Source organism: Pinus tabuliformis, chromosome 5_2 (assembly GCF_031772625.1).
Source record: "Pinus tabuliformis cultivar Carrire ecotype Pingquan chromosome 5_2, CPIR1, whole genome shotgun sequence".
Classification (NCBI taxonomy): Eukaryota; Viridiplantae; Streptophyta; class Pinopsida; order Pinales; family Pinaceae; genus Pinus; species Pinus tabuliformis.
The window spans coordinates 633,030,286-633,050,459 of record NC_142306.1 but is presented as its reverse complement, the minus strand read 5'-3'; the positions used below and the strand labels follow the sequence as shown (position 1 = coordinate 633,050,459).

Here is a 20,174-nt window from a genome sequence, read left to right as displayed (position 1 = left end):
TCATTGCCACGTCGGTTTCGGACCCACTGGACAGTTTTTTGGAAGCTTGTGAGGTGGTTTGGAGGGAAACTAAGGGTTGTTTCCCTCCAAAGATAGCCACTCCAAGCCAATAAAAGGAGGTCTCCCCTCTCATTTGCCTCGCACATCTCATTTGGAGTTTTTGTGAATTTCATTAGGAGCTTGCAAAGTGTTGAGTTTTTGCTGGAGTAGTCATCTTGGAGGGTTGGACTTGGACTTGGAGCTATTTTGCAGATCGTTTGGAGTTGTTATTAGAGATATATCTTCAAGAGGAGGCTAAGGAAGCTAGTTTGCATTTACAGTTAAGGATTTTCACTTGAAAAAATCCATATTTCATTGTTGTCCATGTATTTAATTTTTCATTGTTGTCCATGTATTTAATTTTTTTATGTGTTATATGCTACATTGTTATCAAATCTCTAGTTCTATGCTATTAAATTTTGGAGGCTAAATGCCCATTTTTCCCCAAATTTATCTTTGGGTTTTCCATTTTTCTTAGCTGCATTTTTTTTTAGTTGACAAATTTCTTTGCAAATTTAAAATATTTCTAGCCACCATGTCTCCAAAAGCCAAGGACAGTGCAATGGTTCATTGTGATGTGATTGATGGAAAAATGATATGCAAATTTTGCAATAAATCTATTGGAGGTGGGGGTACTCTCAGGTTGAAACTTGAAACAACACTTGGCTGGGATAAGAGGCCAAGTAAAGCCATGTGATGCACCAAAGGAAGTGATAGGTCATGTTAAGGCAGAATACCTTGCCAAGTTTAAGAAGTTTGAGGAGAACAAGGCTAGGGAAAAAGATATCCAAGAAGAAATTGCAAGGAAGAAGGAAATTTTACAAGCCATGAAAGAAAGTGGGTATAATGATTTTAAAATTCAAGACTCCTCTTTTATCCCTTCCACCAATGACCCCTTTCACTATGTTCCTCCTGCTTTTGGGTCTTATCATCAAGGCCAGCAATCTAAAGCAACAAAGAGGATGAACATCCAGAGTTATTTCTCATCCTCTGCCACCACTGCCTCTGCTAATCCTACTTCCTCCCAGCCAAGTCTAACTCAATGTCAACCCACTTTGGATGACCATTGGAAAAAACAATGCAAAAAATCTTCTTTTCAATACATTGCTAGATGGTGGTATGGTGCAGATATCCCATTTAATATTGCCCGCTCACCTTATTACCAAACTATGTGGAACTCTGTTATAGATGCAAGAAAGGGCTTCAAAGGCCCTATTGTGCATGACTTGAGGGGAGCTCTTTTGCAAAAAGCGATTTGCTCCATTGATGAGTATTTGGCTGAGTATAAAGAGTCATGGCTCAAAACAAGTTGTTCCATCATGTCAGATGGATGGACCGATGGAAAGAATTGCACTATCATTAATTTCATTATTTCTTGCCCTCAATGAACCATGGTTTTGAGATCAGTTGATGCCTCTGATAAGGTGAAGGATACAAACCTTCTATTTGAGCTTTTGGATAACATTATTCAGCAAGTGGGGGAACATAATGTTGTGCAGATCATCACAGATAATGTCTCAAACTATGTTCTTGCTGGAAATATGCTAGAGTCCAAATATAAGACCATATTTTGGACTCCATGTGCTACACATTGCATAGACCTCATGCTTGAGGACATAGGCAAAGTGGAGTGGGTAAAAAACATTGTAGAGCATGCCAAGTGCATTACAAAATACATCTACAACCACTCATGGGTATTGAGCCTAATGAGGAAAAACATTGGGGGCAAAGAGCTTGTTAGGCCTGTAATTACGAAATTTGCAACTCACTTCCTTACGTTGCAATGTCTCAATTCTCAACAAAAAACTTGTAGAAAATGTTTTCTTTTGATGATTGGACTTCATCTCGGTGGGCTCGTAGACAAGATGGCAAAGACACCAAAAAGAAAGTTTTTGACAATTATTTTTGGAAAAGGTCTGCAGGGCTGTGAAAATTACCGAGCCCCTTGTTAAGGTGCTACGGATGGTGGATGGGGAAAAATTGGCCATGGGCTACATCTATGAGGCTATGGATCAGGCAAAGGAGCAGATACAGGCAACTTACAAGGATAAGTTAGCTAAATATGGGCGTATTTGGGAGATCATTAATAACAGATGGAACAATCAGCTACATTGTCCTATGCAAGCCGCTGGGTATTTTTTAAACCCAAAGTATCATTATAAAGCTCGGCTAGGAGATCTATAGGTTGGGGAGGTCAAAGATGTGGATTGTATGATTGCTTGAAGTGCATGGTCCCTAACCATTCCGTTCAATTGGAAATACGTAGACAACTTATTTTGTTCAGTAAGGCAACAGGTACCTTTGGCAAAAACTTGGCAAAGATGGCAAGAGATGTGGATCAACCAGGTAAGCAATTCTAATTTGTTTTTCTTTTAAAGTTCAATTGTTTACAAATTTACAATTCAAATTGTTTGTAAATACTTGTAAATAAGTAATGAAATGAACTAAGTTACTAATTAATGTCTTTTTCTCTGCAACACATTGGTGGTTCTCTGCAACACATTGGTGGGAGTCATTTGGCGGCCAATGTCCTCAATTGCAAAAGTTTGCAGTTAGAGTCCTCAACGAAACTTGCAGTGTTTTAGGTTGTGAGCGCAATGATTTGTTTTTGAGCGCATACACACAAAGAAGAGAAATCGTTTGGAACAAAAACGATTAATTGATCGTATCTTCGTGCAATACAACCTTCCAATAAGGCGCAACCAAACGATGAACAGAAGACCTGATCTAGATCCCATTGTATTGGATGATATTGATCCATCATCAAAATGGGTGGAGGAGACTGAAGATCCTAAGTTTGATGTTGATTTTGATATTGACATGGCATTAGGGAGGTTGATCCCAATGCAAATTTGTAGCGCCATCGAAACCAGAATTAGAAGCCACATCAAGCAAAGGCAAACAACCAATGGAAGGCACTAGTCATGCAACTCAACCAACTCGTGCTTCCATTAGGTCCACTTTTATTATTATTGGTGCTACAACTAAGGTTGCAGATGAGGCTGAGGCATCCTCAAACTCTGATACTGATGTTTATGTAGCTCTTGTTGATGATCTTGTGTTTAGTAGTGGTGATGAGTTTGATCATCATGAGGAATGATCATGTTGATCAATAATATATACCTGTAGAGTCTAGACTTGTAGTCTTGTAGTAAGCCAATGGCCCCATAGCTTGTAGCATTGTTTTTAGACTTTATAGGCCATTTAGAGCCTCATTGCTTATGTATTTTGTCGATGATATGTGTTGCACTAGGTGCCATTTTGATATATTCACCTTTACATGGTATATAAATGAGCAAACTTCGCATATTTTGTCTCTATTTGTTTGGAATCATGGTTTTAAATCTTAAAAATAGTATTTTTCATTAAAAATTAATTATTTCATGTATTTTTTGTTAAATCAGTTCATTAAGATTTGACCAATCTCGGTTTGACCGATTCCAGTTTGAAACCCAGTTTATTAGGTGGACAAGTCTGGTAACTGGTTCCGCTTTTTAATACTATGCTTGCAAGTAGGATGCATACTGGAGTACGTACTCAGCCAAGTCCATGGCTTTAAGGAGTACCCTCACCCAGGAGCCTCGCTGCACATCCCCCTTCACCAAGTCCATGGTTAGTCATAAAGACGGGGGATAGCATATGCTCAGTGTTCTCGATCAACTGTGTTCCCTTATGGGGAGGGATACATTCTCTTGCAATCCAAGCCGCTCTCTAAAGAATAGGAACTTCGCTTGTGGAAAAGGCTTGGTGAGAATGTTTGCAACTTGCTCATCTATCGAGATGTGTTGGAGCCTCACTACTCCTCACAATACCATATCTCTAATAAAGTGGTGCTTGATCTCGATGTGCTTCGACCTGTCATGGAATATTGGATTCTTTGAAAGTCGGATCCCGCTTTGATTGTTACAATATATCATAGTCATATCAAGCACCTACTCAAACAACTTTGCAAAGAGATCCACAACCACACTGCCTCACAACTAGCCATACTAGCTACAATGTACTCTACCTCGGTTGTACTGAGAGCGACAAATTTATGCTTCCTGCTCATCTAGGAAATCACAACAAATCCCAAGCTAAAACAACACCTTGATGTGCTCTTCCTGTCAATAACGCTCCCATCCAATCTGCATTTGTATATCCATGCAGTCTCAATTCATCGTCAGAGGTATATCTCAGTCCATAGTTGATCATCCCATGTAGATATCTCAACACATGTTTTGTAGCCACCCAGTGAGCATGCAAAGGTTCCACCATGAACTAGCTCAAGGTGTTAATAACAAAACATATGTCTGGTCTTATGTTGACCAAAAACTGCAAAGCCCCAATCAGCTATCGGTATAAAGAAGGATCTGCTAGATCTGGTCCCATAGCTTCACCACATAACTTCTTGAAGTTAATCTCCATCGATGTGGCCATGGATTTGCAATCCACCATCCCAAATCTCTCCAAGATTTTGAAAACATATTTTCATTGGCTAGGGAAAATCTCTCCAATTCTCTGCCACACCTCTAAGCCTAGGAAATAATGCATCAACCCAAGATCTTTCATCTCAAACTTGAAGGCAAGCTCCCTCTTACACTGGATGATCAGAGGCTCTGCTCCTGTCAAGAATAAGTCATCAACATATAAAACCAAAATCAAAGGCATACCTTGGACAACCTTGAAGTAGAGGTTTGGATTAGCACTACTTCTGGTGAATCCCAACTTCATTAGGTATCCATTGATCCAAGCATACCAAGCACTAAGGGCTTGCTTAAAACCATATTTCTTCAATCTGCAAACATGGGTTTCCCTGTCATGTTGCTCAAAGCCCTATGGTCGTTCCACATACACCTCCTTAAGTATGCCATGAAGAAAGGCAGTCTTCACATCCATCTGATGAAGACTCCAACCCTGATTAGCAGCAAGAGCAATGATGGACCAGATGGTAGTGTATCGGGCAACAAGTGCAAATATCTCATGATAATCTTCTCCCTCTTTTTGGGAGAATCCTCTAGCCACAAATCTCGCTTTAAACTTCTCAACGCTACCATCAGCTGCATGTTTGATTTTGTATAACCACTTGGAAGTCACAACAGACTTCCCCTCAAGTCTCAAAACAACCTCCCATACATCATTTTTCATGATGGACTCATATTCCTCGACCATGGCATCTCTCCAAACATGTTCCTTCATTGCTTCCTCATAGCTACAAGGTTTAGATTGTATGATGTTGCTCATCATTGCAGCGTATCCCCGATATTTGTGAGGCTACTTTCTCTCCCTAAAAGTGCCTCTCAAGGCTAAGTGTCTCTCTGCAACTGTAATGTATCACAAAGCCACAAAGGTCTCTTCCTCATGGGAGGATCACATGGAGGAGGATCCAAAGGATCCATGGGTGCCATAGGCTCATCTGCAAGGTTCGGCTTGGGCATGGATGGCTCTGCATCTACATCCATAGAATCATCACTTCTCTCCATGTTGGTAGGGACAGGAGAGTCCCTTGCTTTTCCACAGGCAACATCCCTATCAAAAGTCACATCCCGACTGAACTCAATGTTCCTTTGACCCGGCAAATATATCCTGTAAGCTTTAGAATTTACACAATAGCCAACAAATGTACCTTTCTTTCCTGAAACTTCCAAGTTGGAACTCATTTCCTTTGGTACATGAAAGTAGACACGACATCCAAATATTCTCAAGTGTCCAACTTCTAGTTTCACACCTGTAAAGATTTTTTCAGGAGTCTTGTCTCCCAAGGCCTAACGAGGACTCCTATATTGGACATATACGATAGTATTTGTAGCTTATCCCCACAGAAACATCGGAAGGTTTTTACTATGAACCATGGCTTTGGTTGCTTCCAGGATGGAATAGTCACCTCTGTCTTAATCCCAGCATTCTCTACAGAAGTCTTTGATTTCATTTGAAGTGTATTCACCTCCATTATTAGTCCTCGGGATCTTGATCTTCCTTCCTGTTTGATTTTCCACGAGAGCCTTGAAGTCCCTGAACATGCTGAAAGCCTGATCCTTAGTCTTCAAGTAGAAGATCCAAGTCTTCAAGTAGAAGATCCAAGTCTTACGAGAGAAGTCATCAACAAAGATAATATAATATAAGCATCCTCCAAGAGATGTCACCAGCATGGGCCCAAAAAGGTCAAAATGAAGAGTTGAAGAATCTCCTTAGGTCTGTTGGTGCTAGAAGGGAATCGTCCCTTGATATTCTTTCCACTAGCACATCCCTGACATATGCCTTCATGATCCACCTAAATCCTAGGAATCCATGTAACCATCCTGCTAAAGTCTAGCAAAGCCTTGTAGTGAAGTTGGGCAAATCTTCGATGCCAAAGCTCACACTAATTAGTGGTGTCATGGACCAATGCGTGGATTGGTCGTCCACAAACTCTGTATAGGCCTTCGTTTCGGACACCAAGAGTGAAGGTTTCTCTCAAGTTAGATCTCCTTGGCCAAGCAAGGACTTTTCCATTAACGAATACAACTCTATACCCTTTGTCTTCCAAAGCAGAAACAAAGGCAAGATTCTTCTTCAAGCTTGGCACATACAACACATCCTGTAGATAAATGGTTTCCCCATAATTCAAATGAAAAGAAACAGAACCAGACCCTTTGACAAGATGAGAAAAATTATCCCCAAGTAGAATTTTCAAATTAGTCTCCCTCTCAACCAAATTTGAGAGGACTTCACAATACCCAATAAAATGTCTAGATGCCCCACTATCCATCAGCTAGCGATCAATGCTATTGGAAGACAAGCTAGGAAGAGCAACAACAAGATAATATTCAAATTGAGTATTAACAACATTATTGTCATACCTTGTGTTCTTGGAGCTCTTTTGAGAGCATTGGGGCTCTTCAACACTTGTATGGGCAGCAAGACCTCCTCTTCTTCTTCTATTGTTGAAGTTGTTGTTGTTGCCATTATTGTTCCTGTTGCTAGGCCTTTGAGCATTTCTTCTATCAGGACAATCTTGAGCAATGTGGCCAAATTTGTCACACCTATAGCATTGGACTTTAGAAAAGTCCCTTCTATTATTTTTGAATGTTGGGGTTGGCTTCTTTGGCTTCCATTTGGAAGGTCTTCCTTTCCCTTTTCCTTTCTTCACATTGGCTACAAAAGTTGTAGGTTCTCCTCTTCTTGTCTTTAGATTCTTCCTCTAGAAATGAGCCTAGATTCCTCTTGAGTGCAATTGCCTAAAAGCTCATCAAATGTAGGGAGCTCTTTCCTGCAACTAATGCTTGTGATGAATGTCTCCCAAGACATGGGGAGCCCACCAAGAGTCATCTGCACAAGTTCTCCAATGGAAAGAAGTTGATCTCTTATTTGAGAGATCCTCATGAAGTAGGCTGTAATAGATTCAGACTTGTTCATCTTGATGTCACGAAGTTGACTCTTCAAAGAGATGACTTGGCTTAGATTGTTGACCTCATACATCCCAATCAATTTGTCATACATCTCCTTTGAATTCTTCATCTTGGACACATAAGTGATGAGATGATCCTGAAGAGAATCAATAATGATCTTCTTGGCCTTGATCTCACCCTTCTTGTACTTGGACTTGGCACTGGCATTAGCATTCTACAGAGGTTCAACTACTTGGCCCTACACATATTCCATCACATCATTATCTTCAAGTGTGAGATCCAATCTAGCCCTCCATGCTGCAACATTGGAGGCACCATTCAACTTCTCCTCAATCTTGAAGTAGGAAGTAGTCATCTTTTCCAAGAAGGTTGATCATCAATCAGCAAAAAGAGTGTCTCAAAGGGGTGCTCTCTGGTTTCCTTAGGCTAACCTTCAATTCAACTTTGAAACCATGATAATTTTACACAATGTTCTACGTTGTTATAATCACTTAAAACAATTTCTTCCAATTCCAATCACCCCAATAATAGTGAAACAAGTATAGATAGAGCAGTGATAGTAAATGCATAATAGAAGATAGCCAAGCACAATGAAACACAGAGATTTGGTCAAAGACCAAGGAAAAACCCCACAAGGGGGAAAACCCTTAATCAATTCTTCTTCTATTAGTCAATCAATGTTCAGCATGATATATATTGGTCAATAGTACATCCAATAACCAGTCAAAGTCAATGCTTTGACTCTCCAAGACAACCAATCCAAAATCAATCAATAATGAAAAATAAAGTCAAATCTAGTCAAAGATACCAATCTGCAATTTTTGGCCTATGGAGGTATAGTCAACAACTGCCAACAGTGTGCAACTTCCAATCAAAGTCAATGGTCAAACTGCCCAGAAAAGTTCGGTCAGCCCAGCATTAAATTTGTCCTTCCTTTCTCAATCAAACTTGGTCAAAACAGAGACAAAAATCCTTCCTACAATTCAATTAAATTTCCACAATCAACATGAACTTGCGGTCAACCCCAATCAAAGTGCCCATAATAGTTTGGTCAAACCAGTCAATATCTCCTTGAAAGCTTGGCCTCCTACCTCAAAACATAACTCGGTCACATCGAATCCAAACAACCCAAGTCAAGGAGAGTCAACATTGGTAAACGTAGTCCCAAAACAAAAAAGTCGACATAAGTATGAATTCTCTCTCTCCTCCTTCGCACGTGTGAAGTGTCTCCTGCAATTTTAGAGATGATCAAACTTGTTTATGATGTGTGGTGATGTCCAAATGAGCTCCAACATAAGGTCTACTATATGTGGCCTTGGAAGGTCAATTTCCCTTAGTGGGGCCAACTTGTAGACTTCACCATGCTGACTTGTCAAACACAAAAATGTGAATTTTCCTTTATGATTTGCCAATGAAATTTTGACATAAGTTGCCCAATTTTTCAACAATAAAGCTCAGCAAGGGAAATTTAAAAAGAGAAAAAAAAAAAGCAAAGCATGGCTAAGTTTTTGAGATATTAAAAAAATAAAAATAACATAAAATAAAAAGAAGGGGGTCGATTGTGTAGGAATTTACAGGGCAAGTTCTTCAGATAGAACACCAAAGGACACCGCTCACAAACAGATCACAAATCAATACACCAGTGTTCTTGATATGGTTAAAATACTCAAAGAGGGAAACAATCCACGACCTGAGCGAACGCGGCCACTTCAGGCAATTTACTAATAAAAGAATGAAAATTTACATAAGCTTCTCTCATGAACGGTTACCCTACAAATGACCCTCCATGCTCTTTAAATAGAGATCATGGACCAATCGGGTGTTAAGCCACGAATCAAGTGTCGATAATACCGAGGAGAGAATGAACCGTTGGATCACTTCATGTCTAGAACATATCGTGACCGTCGGATTGTAAGTTACAAATATACATAGTAAAGAAACACACATTACCTAACTCTACACTAGACCAAGTTATACTTAACTATTTCCTATGTGTCGGAATATCCTAACATCCCCCCTTAAGAACAACTTGGGATAGGATTGAAGGATGTACAAATATGACAAAATAGGAGAAGGAATGAGGCATTAGAGCCTATCCCCCCCTAGTGAAAACTTCTTGAACTCCAACCATAAATCGAAGTTTAGTAAACTTCGCCTTTGTGAAAGCCTTTGTAAAGATGTCTGCAACTTGATCATCAGTTGAACAATATTGCACTTCAAAAACATGGTCATGAATGAGCTTTCTGATGAAGTGCATGTGTAGTTCAATGTGTTTGTTGCGCTGATGTTGGGCAGGATCTTTGCATAGTTGAATAGCACTTTGATTATCACACCAAAGTGTAGTCGGATGCGACTACTGAAAACCAAACTCTGACGAGATCTAACGAAGCCACAGGGCTTCCTTACTAGCTTCTACGGCACCACGATACTCTGCTTCTGCTGAAGAAAGAGAAATGGCACTTTGTTTCATGCAAGCCCATGTAATAGGTCCTAAACCAAGAGTGAACACAAAACCTGCAATAGACTTCCGATCATCAGTGTCACCAACCCAATCAGAATCAGTGAAACCAACCAATAGAGGAGATGCTTCTGCGTTGTAATGAATCCCAAACTAAACTGTACCTTGAACATAACGAAGTATTCTTTTAGCTGCTTTCCAATGAATTTCATGTGGGTTTTGCATAAACCGAAATAAGGCCAACAACAAAGGAAAGGTCAGAACGAGTATGGGTCAAATACAAAAGTTTGCCTACAAGTTGACGGTATAAGGTAGCATCAACTTCAGGGGAAGTACAAGTGACTGAAAGTTTGGCTCCAGACTAAAAGGGAGAAGGCGTTGGTTTACAGTCTTCCATGTGAAAAAGGCGTAGAATATCACAGACATACTTGGACTGGGAAAGGGAAATACCTTCCTTGGATTGCAAGACTTGAGGACCAAGAAAATAATGCAAGTGTCCTAAGTCTGTCATTGCTGCTGGGCAGCAAAGGCTTTCTTAGAAGAGTTTACAAGATTAAGAAGACCAAGATATAAGAGCTTTTCTTGTTCTCTTATTAAAGAATCACAAAAGGCATCAAAAGAGGGGGACTTGTAGTCTTGTCCTCGAGAAATAAAGGCTTCTCTAGTAGAATGGAAGGTGGAAACAAACACAGAGTACGCTAGTCCCAACTTAGTAAGAATGGAATAGATAAGGCTACCATCTTCTTTCTTAACCTTAACACCTTCCAAGAGAAGTCTAAGGGTCTTGAACTTGGACAAAAAATCTTCAATGGAAGAAAAATTATTGGGGTCCAATGTAAGCAACTCATTTTCGAGTTGATGAGCTCCAATTTCATTTTTTATTCCAAAAACTTTAGTGCGTTGTTTCATTGATTCATTAGGAGTATCAAGTTCTGCGATATGGAATCTAAGGTCTGGAGAAATAGGCATCCCTATCAACCCACGTGCTTGATCTTGCCTATTTTCCCATTTGGCTGCTTATCTTCATCTTGAGGTTTGGTTTCTTGGCCTGAGGCTATTCTGTAAAGACCTTTACTTCTAAGTAAATCCACAATGTAGGACCACCATTGAAAGTAGTTGGTGTTGTGAAGAATAACTTGGCATGGACTTTCCATTTTAACAGAAACTAAAGCTGTAGATGCTGAAACTAAGTGTTCCAATGGAAAAATTTCGAAAAATTAAACTGATTAAAAAAAATGGCTCTGAAAACAACTTCCAGATGAAAAAGTTATGGCTTTTTGAAGAAAAGTTGTTGAAGATGCCGACGAAGTGCGTGAATATGCAGAAATGAATGATAATGTTATATATATAAAAAATCTCCTCCCTTTCCAAACTTAATCTAATTAGCTCACTTTAAATTAAGAAAAAAATAAAAATAAAAATGTGACTCACTTTTATAAATAAGTGAAAGTCACTTTTACAATTGTACTTTATGAGCTACCCACTAAATTGTAACTTAAATAAAAGATAAAGAGACTTTAGAATTATAAGTGACTCACTTTTTATAATGGGTGAGAACACTTTTACATAAGTAACTTTAAAACATAAGTTACATGTGCTTTTTGAAAAAGTAACTCAACAAAAAGAAAGACTTGAACCCAAGACCTCTATTCTCATAAAGTAACTTTGGACCAAGTGAGCTAGTTTAAAAAGTTTGTAATTTTTGGAAAAGAGGAAGGGGTTTTTTTATATATAAATCATTGAAGCTTTGGGGTGCGTACTTATTTGAAAAAACTCTTTTTTGCCTACAAAACAAAAACCACAAAACCCAACAAGGACATACAAAAAAAAACAAATCTTACGGCTTTAAGTTAGCTTTAGCCGGAAACTAAATATTTTCCTCAATGTTTCTGATTTTCCGAGATCACACTAAGGCGCGGCGGAAAAGAGCATACGCATGAGAAAAATCCTTCCTTTCTCTTTCTGATTTGCCTAGATCACACAGAGTCGCGGGACAAAGAGCATACGCAAAAATGAAAGGTATGGATCTAGTAATAAAAAACAGAGAGCTAAATAAACCGAAATAAACAGAGAGATGAATAGCTAGAACTGCAAATAAAAACTGTATACCTCCAAATCTTAAACATGACGTAGCTAGGGCTACCGGAAACCTTTTCGCGTGAAACGAAAGGGGTTCCTCTTTGGAACAGATGCACCTAGCACAATAGAGTAGTCCTCTCGGCCCATAAGTAGTTAGAAACAGTAGATCTAGGAAACGACAATCGGATGCAGTTGTACCGACTTCAAATTTAGATCACCAACGGATGCAGCCCTCAAATAGCTCTGATACCATGTAGGAATTTACAGGGTAAGTTCCTCAAATAGAACACCAAAGGACACCACTCACAAACAAATCACAGATCAATACACCAGTATTCTTGACATGGTTAAAACCCTCAAAGAGGGAAACAGTCCACAGCCTGAGCCAACGCGGCCACTTCAGGCAATTTATTAATAAAATAATGAAAATTTACATAAGCTTCTCTCATGAACGGTTACCCTACAAATGACCCTCCATACTCTTTAAATAGAGATCATGGACCAATCAGGTGTTAAGCCACAGATCAAGTGTTGGTAATACCGAGGAGAGAATGAACCGTCAGTTCACTTCATGTCTAGAACATATCGTGACCGTCGGATTGTAAGTTACAAATGTACATAGTAAAGAAACACACTTTACCTAACTCTACAATAGACCAAGTTATACTTAACTATTTCCTATGTGTCGGAATATCCTAACAGATTGGGTGGCCGACAAGTCTAACAACCCACCCATCTGCCACACCAACCACCACAAATTACACGAGGGATTCAAGGAAAAGTAAGCAACAACAATGAAGAGCCAAGTCACAACCTACAAAGGAGACCAGCAGCATGACAGCCAGTGAACCAATTGATTATTAGACTCGACCAACCAGGGCCCACATGCAAAGGATTGGGCCACAATAGAGGAAGCTTAGGCCGAAGATAGCCACCATATTACCACGTCACTACTGGAGTAGAACAAGCTCGCAATGAGACATACCTAATAATGTGTCAAGGAGATTGTTGACAGCACAGCCATCGACAAAGCTTAAGGCCAACAGAACAATTGAAAACATGTTCAACATGCAAGGTTCAAGGGAGTAAAGTTGTTTATCTACAATTGGCCATGGATGAAAGCAGTGAAGATAGTAGTGTCTCATGTGAGTGGTTGGTAGGACAAACTGCACAAAGGTTGTTGGAATCGAGTAAACAACCATCGAGACAACATGTTTGGAGGGTCGATAAGAGACTGAGTAGGCAGGTTGACGTGACAGGATAAGAGGCCACAAGATAGTATGCAGAGTCCAACCAGGGCCAATGGACTATCAAGACCCGAGTAGTAGGGCCGACTAAACATTACTAGGAACAATACAAGCACAGGTAGTCAGTGTTGAGGCAGAGTGGCAGTGGACTATAGCAATCGAGCCATGAGTAGGTTGAAGTCGTCAAAGTTTTAGCGACAAACAAATTCATAGGTGTGCCTAAAGGATCAGGCAGTGTTTTTTAGTTGAGGACAAGTCAAGATCACTACAATGGGCCTTCCATACAAAGACATATTAGACAGAGCCAAACTTCCTATCTTGGAAGGCTAGGGTCACCTTCGTACTCAAGGAAGATGATCTTTGGGAGATTGTTGAGACCACAATCCCAAAGCCGTTAGATCCTTAGGAGAAGGCCCTTCTAGCAAAGAAGGAGATAACAACATAGAGGATACTTATGGATGTCGTGAAGGATCATTTGATCCCTCACTTAACCGACAACATGACAACCAAGAAAATGTTCAAAACATTGTTAGGATTATACCAGAGCAAGACAGTAATTAGGAAGATGATATCAAAAGTATGCTCCAGACTACACAAATGACCAAATCTGACTCAGTGATCTGACGAAGATCATGTAGATTCGTGATCAACTTGCAAAAGCAGGAGAAAAGGTAGAAGACTCAGAACTAGTACATGTGGCGTTGAACAGGTTCTCAGAGGCATGGGATCCATTCATCAGAGTCTATACTAGAGATAAACTACCCACATTGATAGGCTCAGGGATGACTGCATACAAGAGGAAATCAAGTTATAGTCAAAGGGCAAGATCAATAAGCAAGTAGATGACAAAGGCAAAGGGCAAGGCAAAGGAAAGAGCTCTGATTGCAAAAGACAAAGGAAAGAGCTTGAGCATCAGCCTCACAACCAAAGAAGAAGGACTTGACTAAAGTAAAGTATTTCTCTTGTTATAAGATTGGACATTATGCCTCACAATGTCCAAAGAGGAAAAAAGGGGGAAAGGGCACACAGCGAACTATAGATGCATAGACAAAAGCTGAGGAGGAGTTTGCCAGGAAGTTTGAGACAAATTTGCACTTGTTTCCTACCTTACCTCAGACACATTACAAATGAATGTGTGGTTGCTAGATAGTGGAGCCACAAGACATATGACAGGAGTACAAGAGTAGTTCACCACCATCAACACCATATGAAGCATGCAGTTAGAGGGGTTAGAAAAGTTTTAGGGGTTGCAACAATGTTATTCCAACTTGAGTCAAGAGGCAAGATGGAAGTGAAGGACATGTTATGGGTGTCAAAACTCGACATATGACAAGAGCACGAGATTAGTTCACCACCATCAACACCATATGAAGCATGTAGTTAGAGGGGTTGGAACAATGTTATTCCAACTTGAGTCAAGAGGCAAGATGGAAATGAAGGACATGTTATGGGTGTCAGAACTCGTGTAGTTTGCTCTCAGTCTCAAAGATCAAGAAGAAGGGGTTTGGTATATCATTCCGGGATGGACACGCACTAATCAGACTCAAGATATCTAGATCAGACGGTGGTCGCGCCATTGGAGTTAGGGAGAGCAACATGTATAGGTTAAAGAGCCAGCCTATTAGAGCAAAAGCACGAAGCGGAGTCGTGACAAAGAACAAGGAGAAGGAAGCTTCAAAGGTTGAGCAGCACAGAGGGAATCAACTTTAGGTTTAGGAGGGGATAAATTCCTCCCAATCTGTCAAGGTGATCTCTTGGTACGAGATGACCTTTCAGGATGTTTAGGAGCAGGAGGCTTCTAGGAAAAAGTTCACAGGGAGCAACCCTTCGAGGATGATGGAAGGGAAGTCTTCTAGTTCAGAGGTAGCAGCCATGGCAGTGAATGTAGACCCAAGATCATAGCCAGTTCCAGGTGGTAGAAGTACCTCCCTTGCTAAAAGGGAGTGTTGATGTTTGTAGCTCGAGCAAGCGCTTCTGCACAAGCCTTGTCTAGGCATGCATAAGTCACCCATAGTCTCCTTAGGTACTTGCTCTAGTGTGAGTAAGATTGCTAGTGTAACTTAGCCTAAGTCTAACTTAGTAAAAAGCACATATTATTATGTTGGCTTATTAAGCTAAAAGAAATTTAGGAAAAGCAAATAATTTACGTTAGTGATTATGCTTTAATCTATAACGTTGATCTCAAGTGGGGCGAGATCTAATCTTGGCATTGATCACTTCGAAGATTAGGGTTAGGGTTAAGGATTTAGCTTAATGTAAAATTATTAAAGCAAGGATAAGGAGAGGAGAAAAACACACTACAACAGCACAAGATTGAGAGAGGCATCTCAATGAGCAGTGTGCTAGGTCTGAGGGAGCTCAAAGAAGCTAGAGATCTAGATCTGTAGAGAAGATGGAGCACCAATCTCAGGCAAATTTGTTGGATTAGATCCATATTACATGGAACTTAGCTTAGTAAAAGCATAATACATGGCAACTAGAATTGCTCGTTGTGAAGCTATCTGGCATAGCAAGTTACTTACAGGATTGTTTAACCAGGGGTTGGAGCCTACTGCAATTTACTGCAATAAACAGAGTTTTATCAAACTCTCTCAAAATCCACTGTTTCATGATAAGTCCGAGCATATAGATATTAGATATCGCTTCATACAAGACAGGGTTCAAAAGGGACCAGTGAAGCTCCAACATATTCCCACGGATTGTAGTTAGTTGATATTCTGACCAGGCCCTTGGCAAAATGGAAGCTTGAGGCATTCAAAGGCAAACTTGGATTGGTGCAGAATTCCATACTCGTTAAGAGGAAGTGTTCAGAATTATAGCTTAGACGGGAACTTCTAAACAATTTCAGTGTGAGCGTGCAAGTAGTAGTTCGAGGTATTTTCAAAAAGTAATTCCATTTCGTAATTCACTTTAGTAAAAACAAGTGTAAGTCTTTTATTTAGCAGTTTGAGTCTAAAATTGTATCTCATGCATGATTTAAAATAGGAGTTATCTTCAAAATAGATTCTCTGCTAAAAGTATAAAGACAGGGCAACGTAGAGGCTTTAAACACACTTAGCAGTTGAGCAATTTGAACCACAAAGAGGGAGAGGGAGCAAGTAGCCATGAAAGTGATGTTTCCAACAGCACACAGTCTCATACAGCAGTTCCATTTAGTCGTCTGGACAGTATGTACATGTGTTCATATAGTTCATACAGACAGGTCATACATCCGAACAACAGTCACTTCACTCAGTTCAAGGTATTTTTGGTATCTGTGCAGTGCTGTTTTTGGGACAGTGTGTGGAGGTTAAGTTTTTCAAAGGAATTAAAAGTTGATTTGAAGGATTAATTACTTGTATGTGTGAAATTAATTTGTATGCTTTCAATATTTAATTTCTAGCTATTGTGTGATTGATGTGATTGTCTAAAATTTAATTTCAACATTAATTAAATTCAGCAATCTACTTGTTTGATTGAGATTGTATGGACATTAGTCACCTAAGGCTTGAAATTTTCCCAAAATCAGTGCCCTCACACTAGGACAGTTTGTGTTAGATCTCTGGCCCATGATAGATGTCAGTGCCCTTTCCCGTGTATAACGGTTAATGCTCAAGCCTCATACACAGATGGAATATGAGGTTAGTATCCACCTAACATCAAGCATGACATCCCACCAAGCTCACAACTGTATTGTGGACCAATCACTTTCCAGCATTGTTCAAACTTCAAGGGATAAAAGTGGGGGAAGGAGGTGTCATTTACAGCTAAGTTGAGAAAAGATTGTCCACAACAGTTTCACCAGGGGAATGTAGAGCTATCATTTCGGTCTAGCCCGAATGGTTGAGAGGAGGACTTGTTATCCTTACCACCCAATTTAAATTCCCACTAATGACATGTTCTCTCTTTGTGAGCGAACTGTTGACTGAGACTCTACATAAGCCATGTGGAATATCTCATTCTTGCTCACATGCAAGAGAAAAAGAAATAAAATAAAAATAAAAAGGAGCATGTAGAGCTAAGGAGGTTTTAATGGTGTTGTGGGATGTAACTATGCTTTGCTCTTCTTATTGAGGCAATCCGAATATTTCAATTAGGTTTCTTATTTATTTCAGTTGATTATTCCATTTTTAATCTTCCATGTTGCTTTGATTTTCAAGAATATGTCTTTAATGCTCGTCTCTGCTGCAGTTTACGGTTATATTGTTGCTTCTTCTGTGATGTCCTAGCAGGAAGATTCACAAAAATTGAAAAATCAGTTATGAATATAGATGCAGGGAAACTATTTGTAGCTATTAATTTTCACTATCATGCTATAACACAGCTCAAGATAGCGCTATTTTTAATTTTTTAACCTATACCACAACCATTAAAGAATGGTTGCTGTCAACTTTTAAAACTGCAGCTTATATGGAAGCTTTTCAGCTAGCAATTCAGTGAATTATTTGACAACCTTGAAATAGACTTCCTATAACTGCCCTTATTTCAACCCATTGTTGCATAAAATGGACTCAGTTTTCTTATTACTAGGTTTCGCTGAAAAAGACAAGGGGGTAGGCAGACAGCCAAGTCATGAGGTTATATATCCCCTTAAAAAAACTTTACTAGTTGATAGTCAATACATTATAATTCCATAGCCAAAGCATAAATGTGAAAATAACAATCAGAAAGAGCTGTACGAATTCCATCTCATTCTTTTATTTTGAATGTACAAAGTATCAGTTTCAATTATTGTTAAGAAAAGGGAAAATTTTCAGAAAAAATCATTACCAATCATTTGTAGATGACATTAAACACCCACCTTGTGGCCTGTGAATTAATGCATTAGCAAGTTGCAAAGGATGTTTCCTTTCTTCTATTTTAAATTTTGCTTTCACTTGACGGCGTGTTCTGCCAGGAAAAAGGTGCTGAATCATTCCAAAGTCCGTTCCAAACTGTTGCATAGCCTGAACAAACAAAAAATGCAGCCGTTTAAACAGGATTGAGTGAATAATTTTTCAGTCGTTAAACTCCCTTTGAAAGTTTCATATATTTCCTCTGTAAAGCATATAAAAACTAAAGAGAGAAAATAATCACAAGTGGCACCCTTTAAAGTCTCTTTACATTCAGCTTCTATATAAACAGATAATGAAACAAACTAATACTTAGTGACTAATGAATGTTTTAGCAAGCCCGGATCTGGTCATTTCTCTTCTACCTTGTAGAATAGTTCTGTGTCTGACTTGGACCATCTTTCCACAGGTGTCCGATTCATATAGGTATGATAGTTCAGTTTAGAACTCGTTTCTTCAACTCTGTGATATGTGTGAATATCATTCACATTCAACTCACGATGGGAAACTACAAGGCTCTCTTCATTGATAACAATCTGACCATTTATAACTTGGACTTGAGGAGCAAGCACAACCCTGGAAAACAAAAATAACAATAAAAACTGTCTAAGAAAACCTTAACTTTAAAATTTGCACTGGTAAATGTAGGTCCACCCCAAGTGACCAAACAAGAGTCTTAAATAGAAACCATGGCGAAAATACATAAACATGACAACTTCACAAAACATAACTTCTATAACGTGGCAAACAAAGTCAATGAAGCATTACAATTTAAAAGCTGAGATAAATAAGAAATAACTGGTTAAAGTATAGTTCTGTTCCAATTATAAGAGATCTATCCAGATGTTTCAGTGTTCTAATTACTCCTTTTGTTTTCTTTAGGATAATTACTTAATCAATGGTCATTTAGTATTTAGGTCAAGTCCACTTAAAGAAAGTGCAATAAGTTATTAATAAGTACTTTATAATAATTTGAAACAAACAAGAAAGAAACTATGTAACCTCTCTCCCCCGTCTCTCATGATTGTAAACAAAACTTTTGAGATATTGAATAATATGGAACGAAATGGAATTGTTTTTTCTGCCCATTCCTCTCCTATGAAAAGTTAAACCTAATTTGGTATCAGAGTCACACTTGAGAAGTCAAGGTTGGAAACAAATGAAGACCTAGACACTGGTCACTTAAATGATGGTTCAAGGAACTGCAACTACACACATCACTATTGGATGGAAACGAATTGGGCACAAAACTATAAGAGGAATATTTTTATTAAAAAGTGAATCTTTGAAAAGTCTTGATGATGACTACTTAGGAGTTGCTAAAGCCATTCTCAAAATCCCACAACGCTATGAACACTATGTGAGTCATCTCGATAAAGGAAATTGTCAGGGCCATGTGTCATCAGCACTTAGGAAATTGCCAAAGCCCAAGCCTGTGTGCACCATCAGAAGAAGCCACATAATGATGCCAGAACAATGTCATGAGGAGTATGATGTCCTAGTTAGTAAACAGAAATTCCCTATGTTGCACTGGTTATATATATTAAAGGAATATTAAAAATTCAGAATTCACTATTAACATTTGTAGGTGTTCCATCCTTGTCAGCATTATATATATATATATATATATATATATATATATATTAAAAATTTAGAATTCACTATTAACATTTGTAGTTGTTTCACACTTGTAAACATAACAAGCTATACTTTTGAGTATTATGCAGAACCCTTGCACTTGCCAATTTTAAAAAATCTCAAGCAATTTAAAAAAGGGTTGTGTGACATTCTATTATTGATCGCTAGACATGAGCTTCAGCTTTAGGGAACTTGAGTGTAACTATTTTTAATTTGCAATAAGGTCCATGAAGGATCTATGAGACAGAGAACTGTCTCTATAGCAGTTTTTCTTCCTCGTATTTCTCAATAGATTTTGCAGACTTCTACAGCTGTTGAAAGCCACTATAAAACACTTTGGTTCTGTAACGATATTAAATGCATAATACAGATTAAGAAGGTGATTGACTAGAAATTTATTCAAACATTTAGTACCGAATCCAAATCACTACTATCTGATTTTTTTCACAATGCTTGAGATTGAAATGGTTGAAGCACTGGATTTGAATGACTCATGGAAACCCATGTACAATATCTAAAAGCTGAGATGGCCCAA

The 20,174-nt window shown here is 38.9% G+C and overlaps 1 protein-coding gene across 3 annotated transcripts in view; it reads right to left on the bottom strand.

Annotated features, from left to right (window-relative positions):
* LOC149160633 (glutathione S-transferase L2, chloroplastic-like) overlaps positions 1-20,174 on the bottom strand; it is a 103,017-nt gene that overhangs the window by 30,828 nt on the left and 52,015 nt on the right. For 2 of the 3 annotated variants that reach the window (XR_016261802.1, XR_016261803.1), the window contains exons 6-7: positions 18,367-18,577; positions 17,972-18,115 (exon numbers count right to left, since the gene is read on the bottom strand). Coding sequence is in view for 1 of the 3 variants with exons in the window: in XM_089436749.1 (XP_089292875.1) it covers positions 17,971-18,115 (145 nt within the window). In the remaining 2 variants the exon portion in view is untranslated. Of the gene's footprint in view, positions 1-17,970; positions 18,116-18,366; positions 18,578-20,174 lie in introns of those variants that run through there. The other variant, XM_089436749.1, reaches the window with a different exon arrangement.